Genomic DNA, 26,123 nt, shown 5'->3' with positions numbered 1-26,123 from the left:
CAAAGGGCAGCTAGGGAGAGAGTGATTTGTGAATGGAAAGGCCCCTGCGGATGTGAGCTATTATCTCTAAGTACACAGAGTGCTGAATGCTCTTGAGATGAAGTGGATCTTACCTATCAGGCAGTGGACTCTGTACAGATCAGATTTTTGAAGCAGACTCCGTAGCTTTGCCTGAGTTTCAGTCACTTCTGCACAGTTACCATTTGCACTGGGCTTCTGCTGAAGCACTTTCTCTAGATACAGGATGGCTAAGTGAGTGTGATACTCTTCCTTCTGCAGAAAAAGAGTAAATAATAAATACATATATGTTACTGCACATATGAATGGTAAAAAATACCTTGCCACAGGAACCAAAACAACTCCCTTTTAATTGAAATTACTAACACCAATTAATAAACACTGCCACAGCATTTTGAGGTTTACAAAGCATTTCCCCCACCTCCAGCCTCTTTATGAAAATCATAAAGGATAAGACACAAGGGAGAGGATTCTGGGGAGATGGTGAAGTAGGTCAGAAAATTCCAAGCAAGTGCCCAAGATTTTCCCTCACAAAAAAGATAAAATAGCACCTGGAGGTCTTTACTCTTAGCACTTCCAGGTTAGGGTCACCTTTAACAAGTAGCAAGCCCTGGGTTAGCTGGTTTGGGAGTCTGCCTCTGCTCAGCCACAGGAACTTTTACCCTGGGACAGTGAGGGGAGTTGGGTGCCTGAGCCCAGGAAGGTCAAGGAAACCTCTGGTGACAAGGAATGCTGGACTCAGCTGTACTGCAGAGAGGGGCAGGGGTGAGAAGGAACCAGCACAGGTGGGTACAGACACAGGGGGCAGGGATGCCCCTGGCTGTGGGCACTTACAGGAGTCTGGAGGCTTGGCTTTGGTTCCAGGCTAGAGGGGAGAACTGAAGATGTAAGGCCAGAGGCACCATCTCCCATACCCCAGGACTAGAGGTGATTACAAAAATTAAGCTACTACTACAAAAAATGCATAGGCAAAGAAAGAAGAATCCAACCACAGAAAGTTATTATGGGAATAGAGAAGACTGGGGTTCATCTTCAGAGGAAGATATTGAAGCAAGAAACCCTTTTCTACCCCAAAGAGTAACATCAAATGGCCACCTGCCCAAAAAAGAATTCATAGAAGAACTTTAAAAAGACTTAAAAATCAAATGAGAGAAATGGAGGAAAAACTTTTTTAAAAAATCAAAAAACTAAGAATAATCCAAGCAAAACAAGAAGATTATGGAAAAAAAAAGCCAATCAATTAGAAAAGGAGACCCAGAATCTTAAGGAAGAAAATGACACTTTGAAAATTAGAATTGGGCAAGGCAAAGCAAGCAAAGTTATAAGAGATCAGGAAATAATTAAACAAAATACAAAGAATGAAAAAATAGAAGAGAATGAAATATCTTATAAAAAAAATAACTGATCTGGAGAACAGATCAAGAAGAGAAAACATAAGAATAACTGGGCTACCTGATCAAAAAAAGAATCTCGATACAATAATATATGAAATAAAAGAAAATTGTCCTGAAGCATTTGAACAAGGGGGGAAAGTAGAAATAGAAAAAAAAAAGCCATCTATCACCACTTGGAAGAGATCCTATGAGGAAAACTCATAGGAATATTGTAGTCAAATTCTGTAACTCCCAGCTCAAGGATAAAATATTAAAAGCAAGAAGTAAAAATCAATTTAAATATGATGGTGCCACAATTAAAATCATATAAGGATTTGCAGCAGAGACACTAAAGGACCACAGGTCTTGGAGCACTATATATCAAAGAGCAAAAGAACTGGGGCTCCAGCCAACAATATCATACCCAGCAAGGTTAAGTATAATTCTGAATGGAAAAAAAAAAGGACATTTGATCAACTGTCAGACTTTCAAGACTTTGTTAAAAAAAACAAAACTGAACTTAATAGAAGACTTAACATGCAAGAGCCAAGAGAAACATAAGGTACATATCAAAGACTGATTTACAAGGGATTCAATAAGGACAACCATTTACTTTTTACATATGTAAAATGCATGTTTAAGATTGTCATTAGTAACTGGGTATTTATAAGAAAGATTAGGGTAGACCTGAGTATGACATGACTTTAAAAAGTAAAACCATTTAGGAACAGCTATAAAGAGTAATTATTTTATATAAATGAGGTGGACACACTTTTTTTTTTAAAGGCAATTAGGGTTAAGTGACTTGCCCAGGGTCACACAGCTAGTAAGTGTCAAGCGTTTGGTCTGAGGCCAGATCTGGATTCAGGTCCTCCTGACTTCAGGGCTGGTACTCTATACACTGAAAGACCTAGCTGCCCCTTAAATGAGGTGCAGGAGGAAGAATTGACAGAGGAATTAGATGGGCAAGGAGGGCTGGTAGTTCTGGTAACCTACTTTCAGTGGGAATGGGTTTAAGAGGGAACAATACACACATATCTAGAAGAGCATAAAAGTCTTCTGAACTCAGAAGACATAAAACGTTAAGGAACTGGAGTTGGGGAGAGGACAAGGGAGGATCTCTAGAGGGGAGAGTGAGGGAATAGGTTATAGGGGACTACAGAAGGGCACTTGGGTTTATGGGAATGGGAGGACAGGGGAAGAGATTCTTGGAGGTGGGTAGGCTAAGTAATAGGAGGGCAAGGTAGGGGGTAGAAGTAAAGTAGAGGAGTCAGGAGGGATAGGAAACAAGATACACACAAACATAAAAACAAAGATGAGGAGTAGAATTTGTTAGGGAAAGCATAAGTCTACATATGTATGTACACATGTTTTATATGTATACGTACATATCTATATCTATATAGAAATATATCCACACTTACTTTGGGGGAAGGGGGAAGAAGGGCAAAAAAAGAACAAAGTTTATAAAAAGTGTACAGCACAGAACAAAAGAAAACTTACAAGGAAGCAAAGAAAAGATGGACCCCTCTCAATACAATGTGTAGTATTTATCACATGAGATTTCTTGAAATGAAAATTTATCATTACATATTTTGAATCCTCTCATGTTCTGCTATGCACATGACATGGCTTTTCTTTCTTTTTCTGCTTTGTATTTAAGTTCCAATATTTAAATTTATGATATATTTTTTTCCTTTTCTCTATTCTATATTTTTGTTCTGGTGTTTGAGTCTAAAATAAAGTAAAATTTTAAAAAATAAAAACAAAAAAAGACTGAGGATTGGGGTTCTTGCCATTAGAGCAAGACCTAAGCAAAAAAAAAAAAAGATAAGACACAGGATAAACTTGTGATTTCAAAGCTCCTTTAGAAATTCAAACCTGTTCTAAAAACTACAACATAAATAAGGTGAATTGTAAATCTTAGGAGAATGGAACATTTTTTAATAGGGATTCACTTCCAGGGGTGGGGAACCTGTGGCCTTGAGGCCACATGTGGCCCCCTAGGTCCTCAAGTGGTCCTTTGACTGAGTCCAAGTTTTACAGAACAAATCCTTTTTATTAAGGGGATTTGTTCTGTGAAGCTGGATTCAGTCAAAGGGCTGCACTTGGGGACCTAGAGGGCCACACATGGCCTCTAGGCCAACCGCAGATTCCCTGCCCCTGATCTTAGACTCTGCAGAAGGAAGGTAGCAAGATTTAAATAAAGTCATCATTATAGACACTGTTATGGGAAAATAAGGAAGCCAAATTATCCAGACCTACAACTTCCCTCATTCCTTTCAAAGAAGATACAAGAGGAAGATGGGGGAGAAAAAAAAAAGCTGAATGTGGGAATGGGGCACAGTAGGGGAGAGGAGAAGCTATGAGACCAACAGAACATATGTCTCAAGGTCTTCATGTCCGTAGGCCTCTTGAAATCATCTAGACAGTCCATTAAGTATTTATTGAGTACCCATATGGTACTTTGGTAGTTTGGTACAATTTTACTCAAAGTGCTCTGTAATGTAACTCAGCCTCTTCCCACAATTACTGTGAAAGTATAGCTTGTACTTTTTTCATGGAATCTTGGACTTGAAAGGGATGCCTGAGGTCACCCAATCTAAATTCTTACCCAGTACGTCAATAGCATTTGTACAGAGAAGACTAAAAATTTTTGAAGCACTTACTTGTACTTTCCTGTCCACAACTAGATGTTCCAGGTACTTAATAATAGACTTAGGGTATTTTTTAAGGCAGTTGATGATGTCATCTGGGTTGAAGATATCTTTCTGGTGCTCTTCCAAAGGTCTTTTGGTAAAAATCTGAACTCCAACCTGAAAAAAAGTGACATTTTAGATAACAGGCTTTTCAAAGTCACCTTCTTCTTTTCCTGTTCTAGTTACTGCCCATTTCATACTTTAGGTGAGGAATTAATCATTAATAATGATGAACAACAGAAAACATGCAAGCACAAAGTAATGCAACGTTTACGCTGGCAAAGATTAAACAACATGGGATCAGAGGCACAACTATGGTCAAATTAAATGTTGAAACTTTGTTAAAGTTCAGATGGAAAGATATTGCTGGGAAAAGAAGGGGAGAAGCACACATGTGTGTATGTATACACACACATTACACCATGGTGCCAGGCACCATGCTAATCACTTCTTACGAACATCATCTCATTTGATCCTCACAATAACCCTGGGAGGTAGGTGCTATTAATATCTCCATCGGTTAGATAACTTACTTAGGGTCACATAGCTGATAAGTGCCTGAGGCTGCATTTGAGTTCCAGACTTCTTGATTCCTGGTCCAGTGCTCTATCCACTGAACTGTCTCATTACACAGTAAACGATGGACAGAGAAAAGGAAGGGTTTACTTTATCATGGGTTTTGACAATATGAAGAGTAACAACTTGGAGCAATCCACAGATCACCTAAGAAGAATAATGTCCTCTTGCTGAAGAACAACTGAAAAATCATCAGGAAAAAAAAAAACTGACCTGGTAGATGAGCAGGTTGATTTTAGGAAAACATGGAAAGACTTCCATGAAATAATGAATAATGAAATGAGCAGAAATGTTGTCTATAGTAACAAAAATATTGTTCAAAGAACAACTGTGAATGATTAAGTTATTCTGAGTATTATAAATACTCAAATCAACTACAAAGGATTCTATGAGGATTCTACCCATCTCCAGAGAAAGAACTGACAAACAGAACCAGGCATAGTATAGCTTTATATACATACACATACACATCACATATGTGTGTGTGTGTGTGTGTGTGTGTGTGTATATATATATATATACATATATATATATATACATATATATATACATATGTACCTACATCTATATATCTATATCTATATCTATCTATCTATCTATGTCAAATGGTGGCCTTCTATATAGTGTGTGGGTGGGAGGAGAGGGGGAAGGGAGAGAGCTTGGAACTTAAAATGAACCAAAAATAATTAAATTTTTTTTAAAATGACCATTCAATAGTTGATTCAATAGATTTAACTCTCCATTATTTGCATATAGATTGTCCATATAGATCAGTGAACTGTTTTAAGTGGCAAATACTTAAATAGTTTGGCTGCTGCCCGCCACCTTACATGTTCCTGTAACTTGATGTGTACAACAGAAAAGTTATTTCAAGGGAAATTTAACAACAAAGGAAACATGCAGAAAAGGGGGAGGGGAAAAAAATCACCAAAAAATGGAAAATCTCACAGAAATGATTTTTGTATCATTCACTATTTTGGAATTTTTTTACGTCACTACCTTCCTCTACTAGATAACTGAGAGTTGACTACCTATCTAGAACTGTTATTCATCTTCATAATACCTATAAGTGTTTCCAATATAACAGATTTAGGTGACTTATACAACACTATGGAGAGATGAGGAAATCACATTTTGGATGTGAGAAAACAATATTTAAACACAGGAAAATACCCCAAGAAATGTGCGGATATTGCTGAAAGCAAAATCCACAAGTTTCTGGGAGAGAGAATTCATTCACTGTACAAGTACTCTTCAAGCTTCCTCACCCACTAACTAAACCTCTTTCGTATCACACAACCAAGACTGATATTTTAAAACTGTTCACAGAGCATGATGTACAATGTTCCCAAAGCTATCAGTGGCCATCAGCAATTTCTGTGTCCTCTTTGAAAACAGTTGTATGGAGAATAGAGGCAGCACTCTAAAGGCACGTGACACACCTGTTGCAAATTCTGTACTGAACCCAGTAAGGGTATTAAAATCCAGGACAACTTGTCCCCAATAAAATGCTGGTTTAGCCAAAGGTGGCCCACTGGACTGCATGCTTCATTCCCACTGTCCGAGGTGAACTCAGGCAGTTCAGTGCTTTACATGGAGGCAACAAACATTACTCCTACTTCTTTGGATCTGCATCTGTTCTACTTATGAAGTGTATAAAAAGCCTTCTATTGTTCTCCCCAGTCTGATCTATGCTCTATCCTCTCGGCTGTCAGAATAATTTTCCTCAAGTGTAGGGCTCACCATGTCAACCCATTACTCGTTAATCTCCAGCAGGTCTCTATTGGTCACATAATACCCTTTACAACCTGGTCCCTTTTTACCTTTTCCATCCCTTTACCCTTTACTCTCTGCTATGAACTCTATGACTACTTCATCAGACTACTTGCTTTCCTTGAACATAAACTCCATCTTCTGACTGTGCCTTTGCAGTGGCCATTGGCCCCACTGGAAATGCTCTGCTCACTCACCTCTACCTACTAGAATCCTGGGCTTTCATGATGTTGCTCCAATCAAACCTTCTGCAGGAGGCCTTCTCCTGTCCTCCTTGCTGCTGTGTCTGCCCTGAGATTGCCTTCCTTCCACTCTCTTCCACTGTTATTTACATGCTGTCTCCTTCATTAGAATGTAAGTACCTCCTTTTGAGGCAGCCCTTCTTACAATGCTTAGTACACACAAGAGCTCAATAAATGCGGACTGACTGGTGAGGATTTTATATGGCAGCAGCAACCCTACCCATCCCCAATGCAACCCCCATTCCTACCACCTGGCATGACCATACTTCATTCCTGCCTTCTTTTCTCTCCTTTCCCAAGACATGATAGCTTCTTTACACCCACTCTAGTCCACAATTTCTGCCTTCATGCTCCTACCTAGCACAGACCAGCCCTGGGCTCAGATGGGCAGATCAGCAACAGCAATGGGAATGGCAGGCAGCACGGACAATGGATTCTCATGTGGCAGTGTACCTAGTATGCAGGGCTGACACATTTCTGCATTTCCAGATTCTGTCTAATCCTCTCCTTCAGGGAGCCAAGCAATGGAACACTACTGTTCATTCCAACTTTGCTTTAGCCCACAGGAAGGGAAATGCAGACTTTAACCTGTTAGGTGAAGTTTCAAAAAAAAGAGGACACTTTATAGGGAAAGCTACAAAACATGACTTGGCAAGAAATGACTTGCCTCATGAGACAAATCAGAAAAGCCTGCCACAGTGGCTCGGAAACAGGGCACTTACCTACATGTTCAAGTTAAGACAGGTGTTAAGGGGGAATAAAACAAGTAAAATACAAGTCACAAAGTAGCTCAATATTTTCTTCTCTAAAAATAACATTTTTTTCCTCAACCAAAGAAAGAGGACATGTATGAAGGACAAACCTCCTCACTTTTCTGCAATACCCACTCAGCATATTTCCACACTAGTTCTTGGTCTAAGCAGTAGGTTAGGAAATCAACAATATATTCATAAAGGTCTGAACGAGTAGAGTCATGGATTTCTCCATTCACAATGTTCACCCATAACTGGAAAAAGGAAAAGAAATAGGTTAATTAACTATACATCTCCCAGAATTAGCTTAAATAAGATTGAGGCACTTCGTATTTTATTTTTCTTTTTGAATTTTATCAATTTTTGTGACATCACTGTCATTTCCCCAGCAATTCCTGCCCTCCACAATAAAACTATTCAATGTAACAAAGTAATACAATTAAGTAAAACACAGCAGCATATGCCATATTCTGCACCCCAAATCCACTACTCCTCTACAGGAAGCAGGGATTGCCTATTCTTTTTATCTTGACATCATTCTATGAACAGCACTATGTATGTAGCTTGTGAAAAACAAAAAAAACAAACCAAGGGGCTGAAGGCTCCTCTCAAAAAGAGTTAACATAAAGTCAGTTCCAGAGAACCCACAGTTTTAAGTGACAATCATTGCCTTCACCACTTTTTGCTGAGGTAATGCTACCACATATCGAACCATAGAATGATTTTGTTTTCTATTTCAATGTTCATTAGCCCAATTACTATGAAATGTGTGTAGATGTGTGAGGATAAGAAGAAAACTTTTGGTAACATTTCCTTAGGAATGGTATTCCTACCAAAAAAATGAGAAAAATGATTATTAATAACTAATGATTTGGGGAAATTCAGATTTTCCCCCTTTTTCTATTATCTTCATTTTAAGATTATCAGTCTCTGAAGATTGAGCTAACCTCCTCTTCTACCTGACTCCACCCAACCCTCCCAACCTTACAAGGAATCTCTAGTCTAAGGTGAATTCCATTCAGTCAAACTTGGGTGGAGAGAGATCTTTTTGTCTAGACTGCCCAGACTGGGGATGGTCTGCATATAGGGATAGTCTCCCTCTCCAAGAATGACATGATGTCACTCTTAGGCTCTCATTGGAGTGAGCTTACTTCTCTTTGTAAGATCCACCTCTCATTAATCGTTAACCAACAAGAGTTGATTGCCACCCTCAGGAATACTCCTCCTCCAAAATGGCGTATAAGCTGTCAGCCTGTCATGAACGTCTTTGGTCTAAGACTCAGCCAAATGACCATCCTTTTATTAAAATGCTGGCATTATTAATAAAATGATTAAATTACCCAGAAATTATGTCTCTTGAACCTTTTTAAACATCACAAAAACTGCATCTTTTTTGATCCTAGAAAAGTGTTGTAAATCAAGCTAAGATGACGAATCAGTGTTAAGACCCATCAAGCTGGTATGATTTTAAAAAATACATGTGAATAAAGCAGTAATTACATTGCTACTCTAGAGAGGCCAAACAAACCTGCACTGCAGTAGCATCCTGGCCATTATAATGATAAAGAAGTCCAAGTGCAAAATATCTGAAAGGAAAAATAAAATGGTCACTGTATGGCTTTCTCCATCTTGCTCATGGAGCACTGAAATCACACAGTCTCACACACACACACACACACACACACACACACACACACACACACACACACACACATACACAGAGCTTATGTGGATGGATATGCTTTGGTTTTCTACAGAAAATGTATATATAGCCCAGGATGGCCAATAAGAAAAGGTAAGGGGGATTAATAACATATTAACATTATATATTAACATCAAATCTGAGATGCTGGAAAGTGAAAACTGATGAAATTTTTATCTTAAATACAAACTCTCTTTCAGCGTAAAATGTGTTACTGCTGGCCCTGAAGCGCAGTGTTTCAAATAATTTTAAGAATACACATATATATCACTCACCACTTCATAAACAGTCTCTCTTCTTTACAACTTCTAGTTGTAACTAGCCATGACATGAGACGCAATGCAGCATAGTGGATAGAAAAGCCAAGGAGACCCAAGTTTAAGTCCCACTTTGGACACATTCTGGCTCTGTGACCCTGGACAAGAGCAAAGCGGTCAGAAACCTGGGTTCCAGTCCCAGCTCTGCCAGCTGTGTGGCTTTAGAACGGAAGCCTAATGGAATGGAAGCCTAAGGTTCCTTCCAAATATTATAATGTCTGTCATTCTGATCTGAGGCTCCAAGCATTTCTTTAAAATACTAATGATAAGCATGGAACCCAGTAATGTGCTATGCATCCAAATGAATAGAGTTAGGCAGTCTCCTATTCAAACATTCATTATTAATGGCCAGGGAAAGGTCCCAATCTTGTGCCACTCTTCCCCTGAGGAAGCCATGATATACAAAGGTAATGTCTGGCTCTTTTCCTGGAGGGAGAAACTCCCTAGGCATCTTTCAAAAGTATTCTGAGTTCCTGGTTCTATAAAGCACTAACATGTATTTTCTTAATATAATTATCTAGGTTCCAGTGTATTTTCTTAACATAATTATGCTATTAATAATACTTTTTTTTTTTGGCTAGGCAATGGGGTTAAGTGACTTGCCCAGGGTCACACAGCAAGTGCTATGTGTCTGAGGCCGGATTTGAACTCAGGTGCTCCTGAATCCAGGGCCAGAGCTCTATCCACTGCACCACCTAGCTGCCCCTGTCTTATTTCTTTCTTTCTTTTTTTTTTTAAGGCAATTGGGGTTAAGTGACTTGCCCAAGGTCTCACAGCTAGTCAAGCATTTGGTCTGGGGATGGATTTGAACTCAGGTCCTCCTGACTTCAGGGCCAGTGTGCTATCCACTGCGCCACCTAACTACCCCTTCAATAATACTTTAAGAACCACTTGAATGGAACATTTCATTAATAAGTTAGACACTAAAAATTCTGATGCTCTTCTTAAGTGCCCACTCTATATAGCAGAATGTGTTAAAACTGGTTCCAGGGAAAATGGGAGAAATTAATAGTACTACCTTAATCCTGTTATTATTCAGTAGTTTCTTACAGAGATGAAGAAGGCAACTTCTTCCAAGGCTGAAAATCTCAACCAGTAAGAACTGGACCTGTATTAAGATTTTTAGAAGCTTTTCCTTTTCCTGCCAGCTCTAAGCCTAGTTATCATTCATTGCAGCACATCATTAGCTTTTAATAAAATGCCGATATAGTTTCTTTCACCTCTAGTTAAATTAAATTTGTAGATTTAAGCATGAGACCCTTCCAAAGTAAAGGAGAAATGTAAGAATTACTTTAACTCGAGGAAAAAGCTGTTTAATGGTAACTGATGTTAACTAACTGTAACAGACTGATAATACTGATTGTACTACCCTTGATGATAGAACTGAATCTGAAAACCAAGACCACAGTATAAAAATCTGACCTAGGCTTTGAATGATTATGTATATTTCTGCCCCTACCCTGATTTAGAAGACTTATTCACTTTGATGTATATCTCTTGGAAATCTCCAATTTTAGGATTATGCCATTCAGGCTTAATTTCTAGACCAGTGGTTCTTAATTATTTTTGTGTGACATGAACCCATTTGGCAATCTGATGAAGAAGATCACGGACCCCTTTTCAGAATGTTTTTTAAAATACATAGGATGAAAAAGAAACTAATGAGATTGAAATACAGCTACCAAAATATCTATTAAAAAAGTTCATGGACCCCAAGTTACAAACCAATGTTCCAGACAGTAGCCCTTACCAACCACATCTTTCAGGAATGAAGGATTTGGGATTCTGTTCTCAATGGAGGGTGTCTAGCACATGCATCACCGCTATCTCATCTTGGAAAGAACGACTCACTTTTTGTGTTTCTCAAGCCACGCCACACTGTCTGTTAAAAGGCAGGAGTTCTCTGTGACCAAAAGGTCCAGCAAGCTTTCATGATCTGCTTCTGCATACAACTTGAGCAAAGCAGTGTCAATGTCTTCTTTGTAGCCATTTGCCACTTCAGTGCTACGGACCTCATTTAAGTAGCTCATGAGGAATCTTTTGCACTTGGCCATCTTCTCCTGGTCTCCTTGAGTCAGCTGGTTCAGGTCTGCATACTCATGCAGAGGGGGGTGAGACCGTGTGAATGAAGAAGTAGTAGGCAACAGGAAGGGATACAGAGATATCAGCTCCCGGACATCAAGCTGGCCGCTTCTGCAATTACAGTGTCAAACTAAATGAAGCAAAAAAGAAAGAAAGAGTACACATAGGCACACAAAAACAACATTGAGGTTGTGTGCAGACATACACACATTTCTGGTCTTGGGGACATTCTTTTAAAAAAAAAAAAAGAACCATTTATCAGTAAGCATAACTTGGCACAGACCAAAATCTATTTAGGCTTGTTTCTATACACATATTTATATATCCAGAACTTAAAACTAATGTAAGAAGAAAGAAAAGGATGATGAGTCATATACTTCCTGAGTAAGGAAGCTGGGAAACTTTGTAAGGATAAAGGTTTCCCAGGGGAAAAAAAAAAGGTTAAATCAACGTGAGGATGAGCAACTTGTTTAAGCCAGAAGACACAATCTTTACAACATCTGATAGTAATATAGGGTATTCACAAAGGCAGCGGCTTTCAAAGGGTATTTATTTCAACCCTTAATCTAACTAAATGAAAACTTCTAGAATAGCTAATAGCTAGCATTTACATAGGACTTTAAGGTTTACAACACATTTTTTACATACATCTCATTCAATCTATCAAAATTTTCACAGGTATTTTTTCAAAAGGCCAGATACTTTATCTGGACCCTTTTTTTTTTTTAAGACAGCAAGTAAATACAAGAGGAGAGTGCAACCTTAATTATAATCTACACTTTATATAAAAGGAATTATGGGAATGTGGGCACAGATTATGAAGCAGCATGACTTCTACTTCATATTTTGGTTTGTAACCACTAACCAAATAAAACATAAACACTTTAACCTGGCATTCAAGGCCCTCCACAACACCTTTTCAATCTTACTCCAAACAATTTTCCTTCACACATCAACAGTCCAGACTAATTGGAATATTGACCATTCACTGCTTTTGTCATGCATGCTTTTACTGCTTGTGTGCCTTACCTGTAAAACATCTCCCCTCTTTTATGAGCAGCTTAGGTGCTATTTTTGTCCCATGAAGCTATTCTGTACTTGATTCCCCCAGGTGGAAAGTCATGTCTTCCTCCTTGAATTTCTCAGACTACTTTCTTTGTACTTCTAGGCATCTATATAACAACTTGTATGATGGTTAGCTATGTATTTGTCTTATCTCTCCTGTCAGACTGTGGGCAAGAACTATGTCTTATCTCACCTTAGTATATCCAGGTTCTAGGATAGCACACTGAACACAGTAGGCATTTAATGAATGGTGAATTGAAATTAATCCTGTCAACATTTCATAACCAACTTTCTTTTTGGCCATACAATAATGCAGAATCTCAAGCAGGAATGAGTAAGATTCACTTCTGATGGGGTAATGGAGAGAGTGCAGGACTCAGAGAAAGAGTTAGGTTTGAATGCTGACTGACACCTACTATGGGAACGTGCAGAAGTTGCTGAATTTCTCTGAGCCTTAATTTCCTTATCTGAAAAATGGAGATAATGATATTGTAGTGCTCACATTACAGCACTGTAAGGGTCAAACATAGAAACCTTTGCAAACTTTACAATGCTGTCAGTTATTGTTAATAGCAGCAGCAGCAGCCATATCACATACCAGTATTAGAAGGAAAACCACAAATCTATTCTATAGGCGACTGTCTTTTAACACTTTAAAAAATGTAGTAGGTCTCCTTTTTTGTCTCTTTGTAACCTGGGTGAAAAGAAAGTATGCAAAGCTGCTGCTATCCCATTGAGCTCACAGGACAGGGAAAGTGAAAAGTGCCGGCTATGAGGAAGTGATGCACATGTAGTCCCCCTTCCCAGGAAAGAAGAAAAAGAAGAAAAGGAGGAAGAAAGGAAGAAGAGGGAGGGAGGGCAGGAGGAAAGAATTTATACCTTTGAAGAGGGATTAATTATAAAGATGGACTGTATCTCTGAGAGAACAGGACAAGAATTTAAGACAAGCAGTCTTTCCTCATTTTTTTTTTAATGGGACAGGAACGGCAGCATGGTAGAGAGAGCACAGATGTGAGAGTCAGAAAACTCTGGGTTTGAATTCTACCTCAGATAATTACTAGCTATGTTGCCTTGGGCAAATCACTTAACTTTTCTGTGACTCAGTTTCCCTGTCTGTAAAAAAAAAAAAGGGGATTGAACTCAGACTCCTAAGGTCCTTTTCAATTCTAAAACTATGATCCCATGATCCTATAAAGTCACTTTATAGAAATCAATTCCCAAATCCTCCTTAATGGCCTGTTCTAGTACTTATGTTTAACCAACTAACCTCTTCTTGTTCAATTTTCTACAGAAAGAATAAAAGTAGCATTAAGAGAAAGTGCTCTGGATTTGGAAGACCCAGGTTCAAGCTCCACTTCTGCCTCTTGAGCTTTTTCCTCACCTGTTGAATGGGGATTATTATAATAATCCTTGTATTACCTATTCAGAGGGTCACTGTGAGGCATGAACTTGGCTAAATGTAAAGCGCTATAGAAGTGTAAGTGCATAGCATCATAGATTTAGAGCTAGAAGAGATCTCAGATTCATTTTACAGACAGGGAAACTAATATATAGGGAGATTCAGTGACAACATAAGTGACAACATGGATAATTAAGTAATAGAGTCAGGATCAGAAAGCAGGACCCCTGATTCCAAATTCAGAACATTCTCCACTTCAGAGAGCATGTGGTCAGTGTCCTCCCAGGAACCTTTCATCTATTATTAAGAATTATGAAGGTCATCCTTTTGATTTTTTTTTTGACAGGTTAAACAACCTCAAAACCCTTCCCTTCACAGAAATTGCCAGAGCTTGCTCCTCGAATTTCACTCTAATTAAAGTTGGAGAGTGAGGAGATGTAAGTCAAATGATCAGCACTAATTCAGAAGCAATAACTGACATTTCTATTTGATGTACATAATATAATGGTATCATGAGAGCCACAACTAGCCCAGGGTCAGTGGAATTTTGCCCGAGGGAGCTGCACCTCAATGAGGGGAGGATATGCTGTTCCCTCTGGCAGTTCTGGGCCTTGTGGCCCTTTCCCAGTCATGTTCTATACTCTCCCTCACCTTTCCTGGCTGGACTTGCCTGTTGTAAAGTGCTAGGCCTGGGGACCTATGCCACATACAGCCAGGGATAGCAGTGACGGCAGGCATGTGGTGACCTCCCCAGCAGAGGCTTCAGCATCTTGATTTCCCCTCAAATGAATTTGCCCTAGAGGCTAGAATTCCTACTGATAACTCTGGTTATTATTTGTCTTACAGCATTATATTCTAGAAAGATCTTTTGACCTTGAAGAGCATAACCTACTTTTTTTTTTCAGGAGGATCAAGGTGATGATAGCTTTAACACCAACATTCCAATTTACCTGAAGAGTTCTTTAGCTTCTAGGAACTGAAGCTGTGCAAACTGTATAAACCCCGCCTGCTGCAGGATTCTTCTGTACATTACCTGCAAGGAAAGAGACAATTTGCATTTCTAAGAGAGAACAAATCATCACTTCTTCAATACCTCAAAAGATACAGGATTTCATCAGGGTCAGAAATTCCCTCTACCAGTATACATCAGAAATTCCTCTGTACTTTGGTAGATAATCTTATGAGTTGCTACAGTTAAAAAAAAAAAGTCATCCCCAGTGGCAAACCCTTGGGTGATAAGCCTCCCCAGAGTTAGACAGGCTAGTCTTCAAATGGACAAACACACAGCGTATTGCTAGGACCACATTCAAAGCTTTTTCTTCGGTGGTAAGGCCTGCTGGAATTTCTGCTCTACTGCCAACACTGCAGTCAAGGACCCAAGGCTACTGCCACAATGTGAAGAGGCATTGGTATTTGGACTTCAGTGCCTTTGGGCTAAGATCATTACTATGATAATTTCTTAAATGGGTGCTTTGATCTTAGTCCTTCCTTCCAATCCTTCCAGATTAATTTTCCTAAAGGATCACTTTTACCACATCATTTCCTCATTTGAGAGCCTATAACAGCTCCTTATTGCTTATCAAATCAAGATTTTACTCTTCAGTTTGGTATTTAAGTACCTTCCCCAACAGCACATACACTTGTCATTTGTCTAGACTTCTCTCCCACTACTCCCAGCAGGCCAGCCTCCTTGTCATCCTCATGTGTGCCATGCTCATTCCATGCCAAATCCAAATTTTACACTTTTTTCAAAGCCCAGCTCAAAACCCACCTCCTTCAAGTGCTGAAAGGAACCAGGCTACCTATCTTCTATTCACAATAATCTTTCTCCTTCTCTTAATTCTGTGAATTCTATGTATGTACATAGACTTTAACAGAATATCTTGAACTGGTGTATCTGCTGTCTTGAATTATTCTCTAATTGTTTTGCATATATGCATATACATAATGTACATGTGGTTGTGTGTACATATGTATGTGTCTCTTTGTGTGTATATATACATACATAACATATATGGGTATACAGACATAACACACACACACACACACACACACACACACACACACACCCCTTTTTGTTGTTGTTGTTGTTTTTGTTTTGGTGAGGCCATTGGGGTTCAGTGACTTGCCCAGAGTCACAAAGCTACTGAATGTTATGGGTCTGAGGCCACATATGAACTCAGGTCCTCCTGACTCCAGGGCTGGTGCTCTATCCACCGCACCACCTAGCTGCCCCACACACATACATTTCTTGTCTGTCCAATTAGACTGTAAGCCCTCTGAAAGTAGGAACCACCTCCTCCTTCTGCATATCCGGCTGCAATGGGCACAGAGTCTACAGGCTTAGGAAATTTGAATGGCCCCTAATCTACAAAGGGATTTTCAACCATTTTCTCATTTATAACCAGTTAGTACTTCATTGCTAGAAGTAAAATATAATTCAGTTATTATCTATATAAGGACATAGATATAATCAAAATTATCAAGAGATTTTAAGTAATCATATTTAACGACTATTCTTTCCTTCCTTCCTTCCCCCTATAATCCCTCCCGAGGCGTCCCCTTGTCCTCCGTCCCCTGTTTCCAGGGGCTCTCCATATTGGTGCAGACTTAATGCAAATATCTTATCAGCTTTAACCCACTCAATCTCACAACTCCTCAGCTCAAGCAAACCACCAACCTCAGCCTCCTTAATTTCAGGGGATATAGGTATGAGCCAGTCACTACCCCTAGCTTAATGATTAATCTTAATACAACTATATCATTTGGTTTGAACACAGCCTCAGAGGCCAAACACCTCGAGTGAAGCTTAAAGGTAACTGTATTACTGCTAGGGAAAACAGAAATTGAAGCTATAACCCATAGTGCTTGTTTATTTCTGACATTAGATACAGTATTTCTTTTTTGAAATAATTTTTTTCAACTAATTAGCATTTATTTTCTTTCCTTCCTACTTCTCCTTCTCCATCTCCCCACTTCAAACCTCCAATACAGAGTAAAAAAGAAAAACAAAGCCCTTATAACAAATGTAGGGAAGCAAAACAAATTCCTACACTGGCCACGTTCAGAAATCCATGTCTTACTCTAGTTGCAGTATTTCATAAACTCAAAAATTTAGAGTTGGGAAGGGGTCTTAGTGGAGAAGTGTCAACCTCCTTATTTTATAGAAAAGAAAAACAAAGTCCAGAAATTTCCCTCAAGTCACATAGTTAATAGTAAGCAGATTTAAACCCAGGTGTTCTGACTCAAAATTCAATGTTCTTTCCACTCTGTCACTACTCCCTTTTGGAATCCCTTATCCACAACAAAAGATTATATAAAAATCACAGAATGATTGCCCTCAAAGGGATGTTAGTGATCGTCTAAAATAGCCCTTTATCTTGATAGATGAGAAAAGTGAGGCCCAGAAGAACCACATGTTCTTGGAAGAGGTAGGACTGGTACCTAAGTCTCATAGTCTAATATTCTTTTCAGATCTAAAAATATGAATCTGATATTGAAAAGTAAAAATTTTATGGTAAAAGAGAGACAATCATAACCTGAAGATTTCTGAATCTATTTATGCCATCATCGGTTTATTTAACTGCTTTCACTACTCTTTTAAGCCCTTTTGTGAGAGAACATATGTATGTTTGTGTATATACACATATGCGACATATGTGTATACACACAAACGCACATGTATATGTGTGTATTATACAGGGCATCTCAAAACTCTTAGTGAAGGGGTTTTTTGTTTGTTTTTGGCGAGGCAATTAGTAATTTGCCCAGAGTCACACAGCTAGTAAGTGTTATGTGTCTGAGGCTGCCTTTGAACTCAGGTCCTCCTGACTCCAGGGCTAGTGCTCTATCCACTGTACCACCTAGCTGCCCCTGTGAAGTTTTAACCTTTATGAAAACTTTTGGATATTGTAATCCAATATTTGGATATTAGATACACACATCTAGGTGTGTATATTAGGTACCGAACTGCTATTTCCTGCTTGATTCTACTTCATTTTCAGAGAAAAGACATCTTTTTCCAACCAAGGTGTCAGAATAAATCAAGAGAGAAAATTTTAAAAACACTAGCTTAATGATTAATCTTAAACATTAAGGAAGTCTAAGGATGAATTGACTTTGGTGGGAATTTTTAAGGTTTTGGACAGCTCAGGAATTAAGACATTAAGAACCAAATACAGTATAGCTTTAGAAAGGCGGCCAACAACCACACGATGGCAGCAAAGAATAAGAAAATAAGTAAGGGTAGTTGTTACTTTACATAATCAAAAGGTTTCTGAGAAGTTGGATATAAACAGAAATTAGAAACAAAAGGCCATCCTGAGTATCCTCCCCTCTTTGCTGCAAGCTCAGGAGGAGGAGTGGTCCTTCTCCTTGCCAAAACTAAACCCATCCCTTGTGCTTGGGATCAATTCTATCCCTCTTTTGGGAACTTTACAAGTAAGAAAAACTTTCTTGAAAATGCAATGCATTGAGCCTAGTACATTGATCTTATTTTAAAGACATGAACTTTCAAGTAGAAGGATGGCCAGAAGGCAATTACAGTGAGCAAGTTATGGTCCAATGAAAATACCGTCAGTAAATTAAATCCTAAACAGAAGTTTTTCAGGTAAAATTTGTTTGAAGCCCCTTGTTTCCCTATCATCCATCGGCTGGCTCAGACTGGCAAGTCATTTAATCTCAGTTAAGGTGTTAACTGATAAAGTGTTAGAATATCAATCCTTTCCAGAGGCATTTGCATTTTTAAAGGAGACTGTTTAGAAAGAAAAAATGACTAACAAGACCAGCCCAGGGGCACAGCTAGGGACTTAGGTACAACAGATATAGCTGGTTTTGTTTTTTCATTTTGTTTTTTCTTTTTTTACAAATTGAAGGTTTGTGATGAGCAAGCCAAGTCAATTGCCACCATTTTTCCCAACAGCATGTGCTCACAATCACGCCTCTTTGTCACATTTTGGTAATTCTTAAAATATTTCAAATTTTTTAAATCTTATTTGATCTGTTACGGTGATCTGTGATCAGTAATTTTTGATATTACTATTATAACTGGGTTTTTTTTGGAGGGGGTAAATTTAATTGGTAAATGTTGTGTGTGTTCTGACTGTTCTACTGACCTGCTGTACCCCTGTCTTTCTTCCCTCTCCTCCAGCCTTCCTATTCCCTGAGATACAACAATATTGAAAGTAGGCCAATGAATAACCCTATAATGGCCTCTAAGTATTCCTGTGAAAAAAACAGTCAACTGAGGTGGCAAACTTCATCATTGTCTTACTTTAAGAAATTGTCACAGCCAACCCAACCTTCACAAACTATGACCCTGATTAGTCAGCTACCATCAATATCGAGGCAAGACCCTCCACCAGCAAAAAGATTATGACTCACTGAAGGCTCAGATGTTGGTTAGCATTTTTTTTTTGCAATAAAGTATTTTTAAATTAAGGTATGTACATTTTTTAGACATAATACTATTGCACACTTAATAGACTTTATTCTCGGATAAACATAACTTTTATATGCACAGGAGAATCAAAAACTTTGTGTGACTCTGTTGTGATATTTGCTTCATTGCAGTGGTCTAGAACCAAACCCACAATTTCTTCTAAGTATGCGTCTATAATGATATGCATATTATATCTGAGGTGTGTGTGTGGGGGCAATCAGGTTCTAGACCAGGAGTCATGGACGTTTTTTTGTAACACAGATCCCTTTAGCAGGCCAATGAAGCCTATGGACACCTCAGATTAAAATAAATTATTATAAAGGAAACTAATCATATTAAAATGCAGTTATCAAAATTAAAAAAAAAAAAGTTCAGGAATCCCAGGTTAAGAAATCCCTGATCTAGACTAAAGGATTCCTGAGCTGTCCAAAACTTTACAAATTTCCACCAAAGTCAATTCATCCTGCAATCACAGTTGCTAAAAGGAGTTGGGGGCCATTTTCTGTCACCCCATACATGAAATGGTAGAGATGAGAAGCATAACTGAATTATGCCACCAACATTAATATTAAAGTAAGGAAACAGAAATTTACCACATCATTACAGAAACCACATGCAGACACAGGCCAAATGAGGCTCATCTACTATATGACCATTCCTTGATTAAAATATTCTCTTCTGTTTTGGAGACAAAACTGTAGGATCATCATGCTTGTAGAAAGAATTTCAAAAGAGGACATTTAGTCCAAACCCCTCATTTTAAGATGAACCAACTGTGTCCCAGGAAGGTTAATTTAGTAGGCTCAAGGTCACACAGGTTGTGTTGTAAGGACCAGAGGTAAAATTTGAATTTATATCCTCTGACTCCAGAACTACTGCTATTTCTACTATATCATGCTGTTTTTAAAATAAATTGTTTAAAGTCAAATGTGGACAAGAATCTAAATATCAATTGGCATGACTGCAAGAACTGAATTAAGAAAAAAAATTCCAAATGATAAGAGAGATCCAACATCTCCTGTTTGTGTCACAACAAAGGCTGGTTACCATCATATCAAGACACTCTTGTTCAGGTTGAAAGATGGTCCCTGAGAGCCCTCCCAATTCTGATTCTGTGTATGTTGTTTTGAAATGATCTGGCATCATATAAAGAACACTGGATTTTGAATCAAACCCTACCTCTGGTACTTACTGCCTGTGTGATTCTGGGCAAATGACTTCACTTTGCTGGGCCTCAGTTTCCTCATTTGGCCTAGGCCTGGCCTCTGAGATCCCTTTCGGTTCTAGAGCTATGATCTAGTGACAAGGTGACTTCTGAGGTCCCTGATCCTATGAACTCCTGCTCTACAATGTGACTTTAAGGGGGGGGGGGGAGAGGGGAGGGTAGTTTTGCTTTATTTCCTAAAATGAGATTAGGCAAGATGATCTCTAAGGTTCCTTCTGGCATTGAGTCCCATGACCTTTCAACTTACTTTCTGTATCAGAAAAGTTTTTCTTATTTTATTTTTAAAAACCTTCTGCAGCTCAGTTACTACACAGAATTGTTTGTCCTTATAACAGACATATATATAGATATGTAGAGCTCGCTGAACAGAAAGAATGGACAATTTTTAAAAGGAGAAAAACAGAAACTCCTAGTCAAATTCCTTCAGAACAAATGGACACAGAAACAAAAACATTTCAAGAGCCAAAATGAAAATCACAGATTCACAGAGTTAGAGCTAGAAGGGACCTTTGAGCCATCTAGTTCAAAACCCTCACTTTAAGGCCCAGGGAGATGAAGGGACTACCCACAGTTTACAAAGGCACTAAAGGACAGAATGGGTTTTTAAACTTTTAAACTTTAGATCCTCTGACTCCTGAAGCTTGATATAATAATACTTTATTTTAAAATTTTGTGTTACACTTAATGGGGAACAGACCCTGCTCTTTTCCCCAACATCTTGGGTTTTTCCTTCTGTTTTGGCTTCTTAGGAGCTCTAAGCAACCCTCTAAGCCTCTACTAAACACTCTGAGACCATGGTTTCATGTTCTGATTTCTTGCTGTACCACCCCTATTTCTGTAGTGAACAAAGCAAAGACAGGAAAAAGCTGATGAGAAAGGAAAGGGAAAACAGGTAGTAGTGGACACCAGTCTATTAACCTCCTTGACTGCTTCCTGTTTTCTCTGGCCTATCTTTCCCTCTTCTCACTCTTCCTGATATTAAAGAAAGAGAGGAAGTTCTTATTCAGAGAGTTTCTAAGCTTGAAAGGACCTTTTAAGATTTGGTCCTTCCCGCTCATTTGGTAGGTGAGGCACACAGAAGTGATTTGTAACAAAATTGTGCCATTAAGTATTCATAAAAGTTTTTCCTAAGATTTGCCTGAGATACACTGTTATTTTTAAGAATCACAAATTGCCACTTTATGAGTAAAGTAACAATATTTACCTACCCCGAGGATGCGCTCCATTAGTGTCAACATTCCTAACAACACATTATCATTGACATTCATCCTCCTTTTAAGTATTGTTACGAACATCTCAAAAGTCAAGTTAAATAATACTTTAGAATAAAGGAATGCACAAATGACTAAGGGAAGTTTAATTTTACCTTCTAATTTGTTGCTATTTTTTCTCTTTTTTTGTACTTCATATATTTATGCACACACACATCTTATTCTAGCATTCTGCTCCTTCAAGCAGCACTTTGTTTTGCTTTTCTCTAATATTTTGTATGTTTTCCCTAGACCTGTAGATGTACATGTTGTCTTTCCTGACAGAATGTAAACTTTTTGAGGGCAGTAACATCACGTCTGTCTCTGTAATCACAGTGCCTGACACAACACTTGGAACGAACACAGTAAGCACTCAATAAATGCTTGCTGATTACTATATTTGTATTTTATCCCTCCTCAGTAAATTCAATGGGGGAAGGGGCTGTCTCTCAGCTAAATTTGGTATCACCTCATCATCTTTATGCTCTGACAAAGCAGACACTTTAACAAATGTTGGATGAATTGAATTGATCCCAGCAAGCCTTTTATTTCTACCTAATCTGGTCTTTTACTGTTTTGTTCAAAATATCCATTCATAGATTTAAGTTGAACTTGGTTATCACATCAAAAAAAGTATAATAGTTTAAGGTATCAGAATCAAACCACCAGTGTTACTGAAAGCCTTAAATGAGAGCTGTAACTAGGAATTTTTGCACTTGGGCCACAATAATCACTTTTTTAAAAATGTGGTGGAGTGTAGAGAGAGACCTCAAGCCACTGGCAAAAAGATCTGGGGAGGAGCTCAACCCCTAGGGATCTTGTATCTTCCAATACAATGCAGCAAGCATTTATTAGACGCACAATGTGTGTAAGGCACTGAGCTAGCCAAAATCATCTCTTCCCTTAAGGAGCTCGAATTCTACTACAGAGAGACATACACAAACAGATAAGTGTATCAATATTTTAAGAGGAAGATAACACTAAAAATCAAGAAAGGCTTCCTGTAGAAGGTGAAACATAAGTTGAGCCTTAAAGGAAACTAGGGATTCTAAGGGGGCAGAGGTTAAGAGGGGAGTGCATTCCAGGCACAGGAAACAGCTGGAATGCCAAGTTCAGAGAACAGTAATAGGCTGGTTTAGGGCATGTAGAAAGTTTGTGAAGACAAGTAACATCTAATAAACCTAGAAATGTAAACCAGAGTGCAATCATAAAGGCCTTGAAGGGTTATGCTAAAGAGTTTGTATTTTATTATATAGGTAACAGGAAATCACTGAAGCTTCTCAGGCAGGGGAATTAAAGGCAAGATATAGTTTAGGAATATTATTTTGGCAGCTGTGTGGAAGATGGATTTGAGAGGGAGAGTTTGGAAGAAGAGATTTTGCCTCCAATTAGGAAGCAGAATCAACAAGATATGGCAACCGATTTGGAAGATGTGGAAAAAGGGAAAAGTGGAAGATGATGCTGAGCTCATGGACTTAAGTTACCACAGAGATGGTGGTACCCTCAATAGAGAGATGGAACTTTGTTAGAGGAGCAGGTTTAGGCTGGAAGATAAGGAGTTCAATTTTGAACATGCTGAATCTGAGATGCTATGGTATACTGAGGTGGAGATGACATACAGAGGCAGTAAATGAGAACACAGGAGAGAAATTATGGCTGGATACCTAGATCTGGAAGTAATCTGAAGAGATAATAATAACGATTTTAGTAAAAGGACCATTTGTTTGAACTCTTGGTCTCTAAGGGATAGTCATCTAGACATCAAAATAGGTGCCACTAAAGGGGTGTTTGAGTGGATACCCTTGTCCAACTACTTTCCTCTTCCCTAGATCACTACTATTCCTGTTTCAGGCAGGCATGGTCCTGGCCACTCATCTTCCTTTCTTCATTAAGAGGGTGGTGGCAAAAGTCCAGAACCCTTTACCAACTGTTGAAGGTGGAAGGACGGCAGCTTACCTGTAAACATAAATAGGGATGCATGCTGAATGAATAGTTTTACCTCCACCACATGTAGTAGGGTGAGTTGGGAGATGATAGCAGAAGGGTGCATTGTCAGACACATGTAGTTCTTTCCTACTGCTGCTGCCTCCCTACCCCCACCCCAAGGCATTCCTCAAGGCCTACGGGATTATCTGGGAACTTAAAAATTAGGCACCATGGGATAAAGCCTAGTCTGCCACACTCTCATTACAGCTCTATCTCTAAATATCAGCAGGAGAGGATACACAGAAAAAGTGCATGGAAAAAAACCTAATTGTAGCCTTGAAAAAATGTTACGCACTTAAAGTTTGGGCAAAGAAGAGGCTTTTGAACAATTTTAACATGAGTCTTGCTTAAGACAGCTTAAACAGATTCTAGTGCTTTAAATCTAAATCTGAAATAGAAAAATCATTACTTTAAAATGGAAAATAATTCCTTTTCTTCTACTTTCCCATATCTTAGAATGAGAATGAGAAAAGTAGAGTTTTTCAACCTTAAAAAAAAACAAACAATTTCTTTTACTTATTTTTCTCTTCTTTTATTTTTCCTTCACTTTAATTCTCCATACTGTCTGGTACACAACCCCATGTGCTTTATTTCTCCCCGATTCCACATCAATGACTCCTTATTTATTATGCCCATTAAACAGTAGCAGGAAATCTTAGTTATTTTATACACATATATAAAATATATGTAATTATATTTTATATACATAATAATATATAATCATACACACACACACAATATACATATACATAATTCCACCTCAGTTCTCTATGACATCAGGTCAAGCTCTCTCTGCTCTTTCTAGTATAGCATGCTACTACTTGGCCATGGATAACTCCTACATGCTAGATTTCTTTTCAGGCATATATATACTTTCTCTCTCCATCTAGATCCTAAGCCCTTGGGTCTTATACTTCTTTGCATACTCAAAAGCACGTGGCATGATGCCTTACACAAAAATAATATTTATTGATGGATTTCATCATTTTCCCCATCATCATCAATGGCATTCATAACACTGCCCTTGCACTCCCCCAACAAGGCTGTGTGTGTGTGTGTGTGTATGCATACACAAATATACGTGGACGGTCTATTAATATATTAATGTAACATATTTATCTTTTTATATAACTATATTATATAAATATATTATATACACATAAATATATAATGATATATAGATGTATCTTTGCATGTAGTTTTGTTACTGTCAAACACAGAATAATTTGTTCTAAGCTAACAAAGTACTAGCAAGATGTAGTTCTTAAGGGTCTAATTTAACAAAGAGAGAAAAACGATTCCTAATGAACATATTAGCTATCATATTCGAGTGTGTCCTTAAGGCTTTAAAACGTCTGTTCTCTTAAACAGATTGGAGATTCCACCGGCCCTTTAAAAATAACTAACTCAGCCCATTTAGCTTATTCATTTGCTTAGTAAACTTTTTTCCTATAGACTTTCAAAGGTAACTTCAGCCCAACTTGGTTCCAATGATCACAAATATGAATTGTGCCCTTGATTCAGTTCTGTGCGTCCCATGAATAAGAATGATTGGAATGCTTTTCAACTCGGTTTCATTATTATTTGGAAGATCAATTTCTGACATGATCAGAAACTACAGACCTGAAATTTTTCTTTTGGAATGTTCCTTCGTGCTCCTTTTGCTAAAACTAAAGCTTCTTCCACTCTTCGACTTGCAAGGAGATCTTGAATTTGTCTTTCAAGGGGTAATGGAACCAAGATATATACTCCTTTACTGGTAGCTACAATCACTCTTCCTGTGCAGAAATATAAGGTGGTTGTATAAGATCACAAATATCATATTTTATAAACCAGGTTTTTGATACATGATGCATTTCAAACAACTTTTAATTCAATCCAAATACTTACTAAACTTATACTTTGTGCAAAGCACTGAGAGAGAGCATCCAGGAAAGAGAGAGAAAAAGACATGATGATCCCGTCCTCCTCATGCTGGGATATGATTTGTCTAATTTAAATGTGTAATTTTAAAATACCTAAAAACACTCCATTCTGTCAAACACTCCATTCAATTTAAATTTGATAATCTGACTTTGATAATTTGATACTTTTGATAATATAATTAATGAATAATTACCCTAGTCCAATATGATTTCTCCCTACTCTGGACCACTACAGTGTTTATGTACTGCCTGTATCACTTACCAAGACAATAATACCTCACATTATGTCATTATCGTTT

At 38.2% G+C, this 26,123-nt stretch overlaps 1 protein-coding gene across 4 annotated transcripts in view; it reads right to left on the bottom strand.

The window, feature by feature from the left end:
* Positions 1 to 26,123, bottom strand: part of TGFBRAP1 (transforming growth factor beta receptor associated protein 1) — a 76,172-nt gene that overhangs the window by 14,191 nt on the left and 35,858 nt on the right. For all 4 annotated transcript variants that reach the window (XM_020987909.2, XM_020987911.2, XM_020987913.2 and 1 more), the window contains 7 exons: positions 25,523 to 25,677; positions 14,949 to 15,031; positions 11,304 to 11,645; positions 8,962 to 9,019; positions 7,544 to 7,687; positions 4,061 to 4,207; positions 114 to 273 (listed from right to left, as the gene is read on the bottom strand). In XM_020987909.2, coding sequence (XP_020843568.1) covers positions 114 to 273; positions 4,061 to 4,207; positions 7,544 to 7,687; positions 8,962 to 9,019; positions 11,304 to 11,645; positions 14,949 to 15,031; positions 25,523 to 25,677 — 1,089 coding nt within the window. The remainder of the gene's footprint in view (positions 1 to 113; positions 274 to 4,060; positions 4,208 to 7,543; positions 7,688 to 8,961; positions 9,020 to 11,303; positions 11,646 to 14,948; positions 15,032 to 25,522; positions 25,678 to 26,123) is intronic.

Source organism: Phascolarctos cinereus, unplaced genomic scaffold (genome assembly GCF_003287225.1).
Source record: "Phascolarctos cinereus isolate Bilbo 61053 unplaced genomic scaffold, phaCin_HiC Scaffold_7;HRSCAF=346, whole genome shotgun sequence".
Classification (NCBI taxonomy): domain Eukaryota; kingdom Metazoa; phylum Chordata; class Mammalia; order Diprotodontia; family Phascolarctidae; genus Phascolarctos; species Phascolarctos cinereus.
The sequence above is the reverse complement of the archived record's forward strand: the minus strand, read 5'-3'. Positions and strand labels throughout refer to the sequence as shown.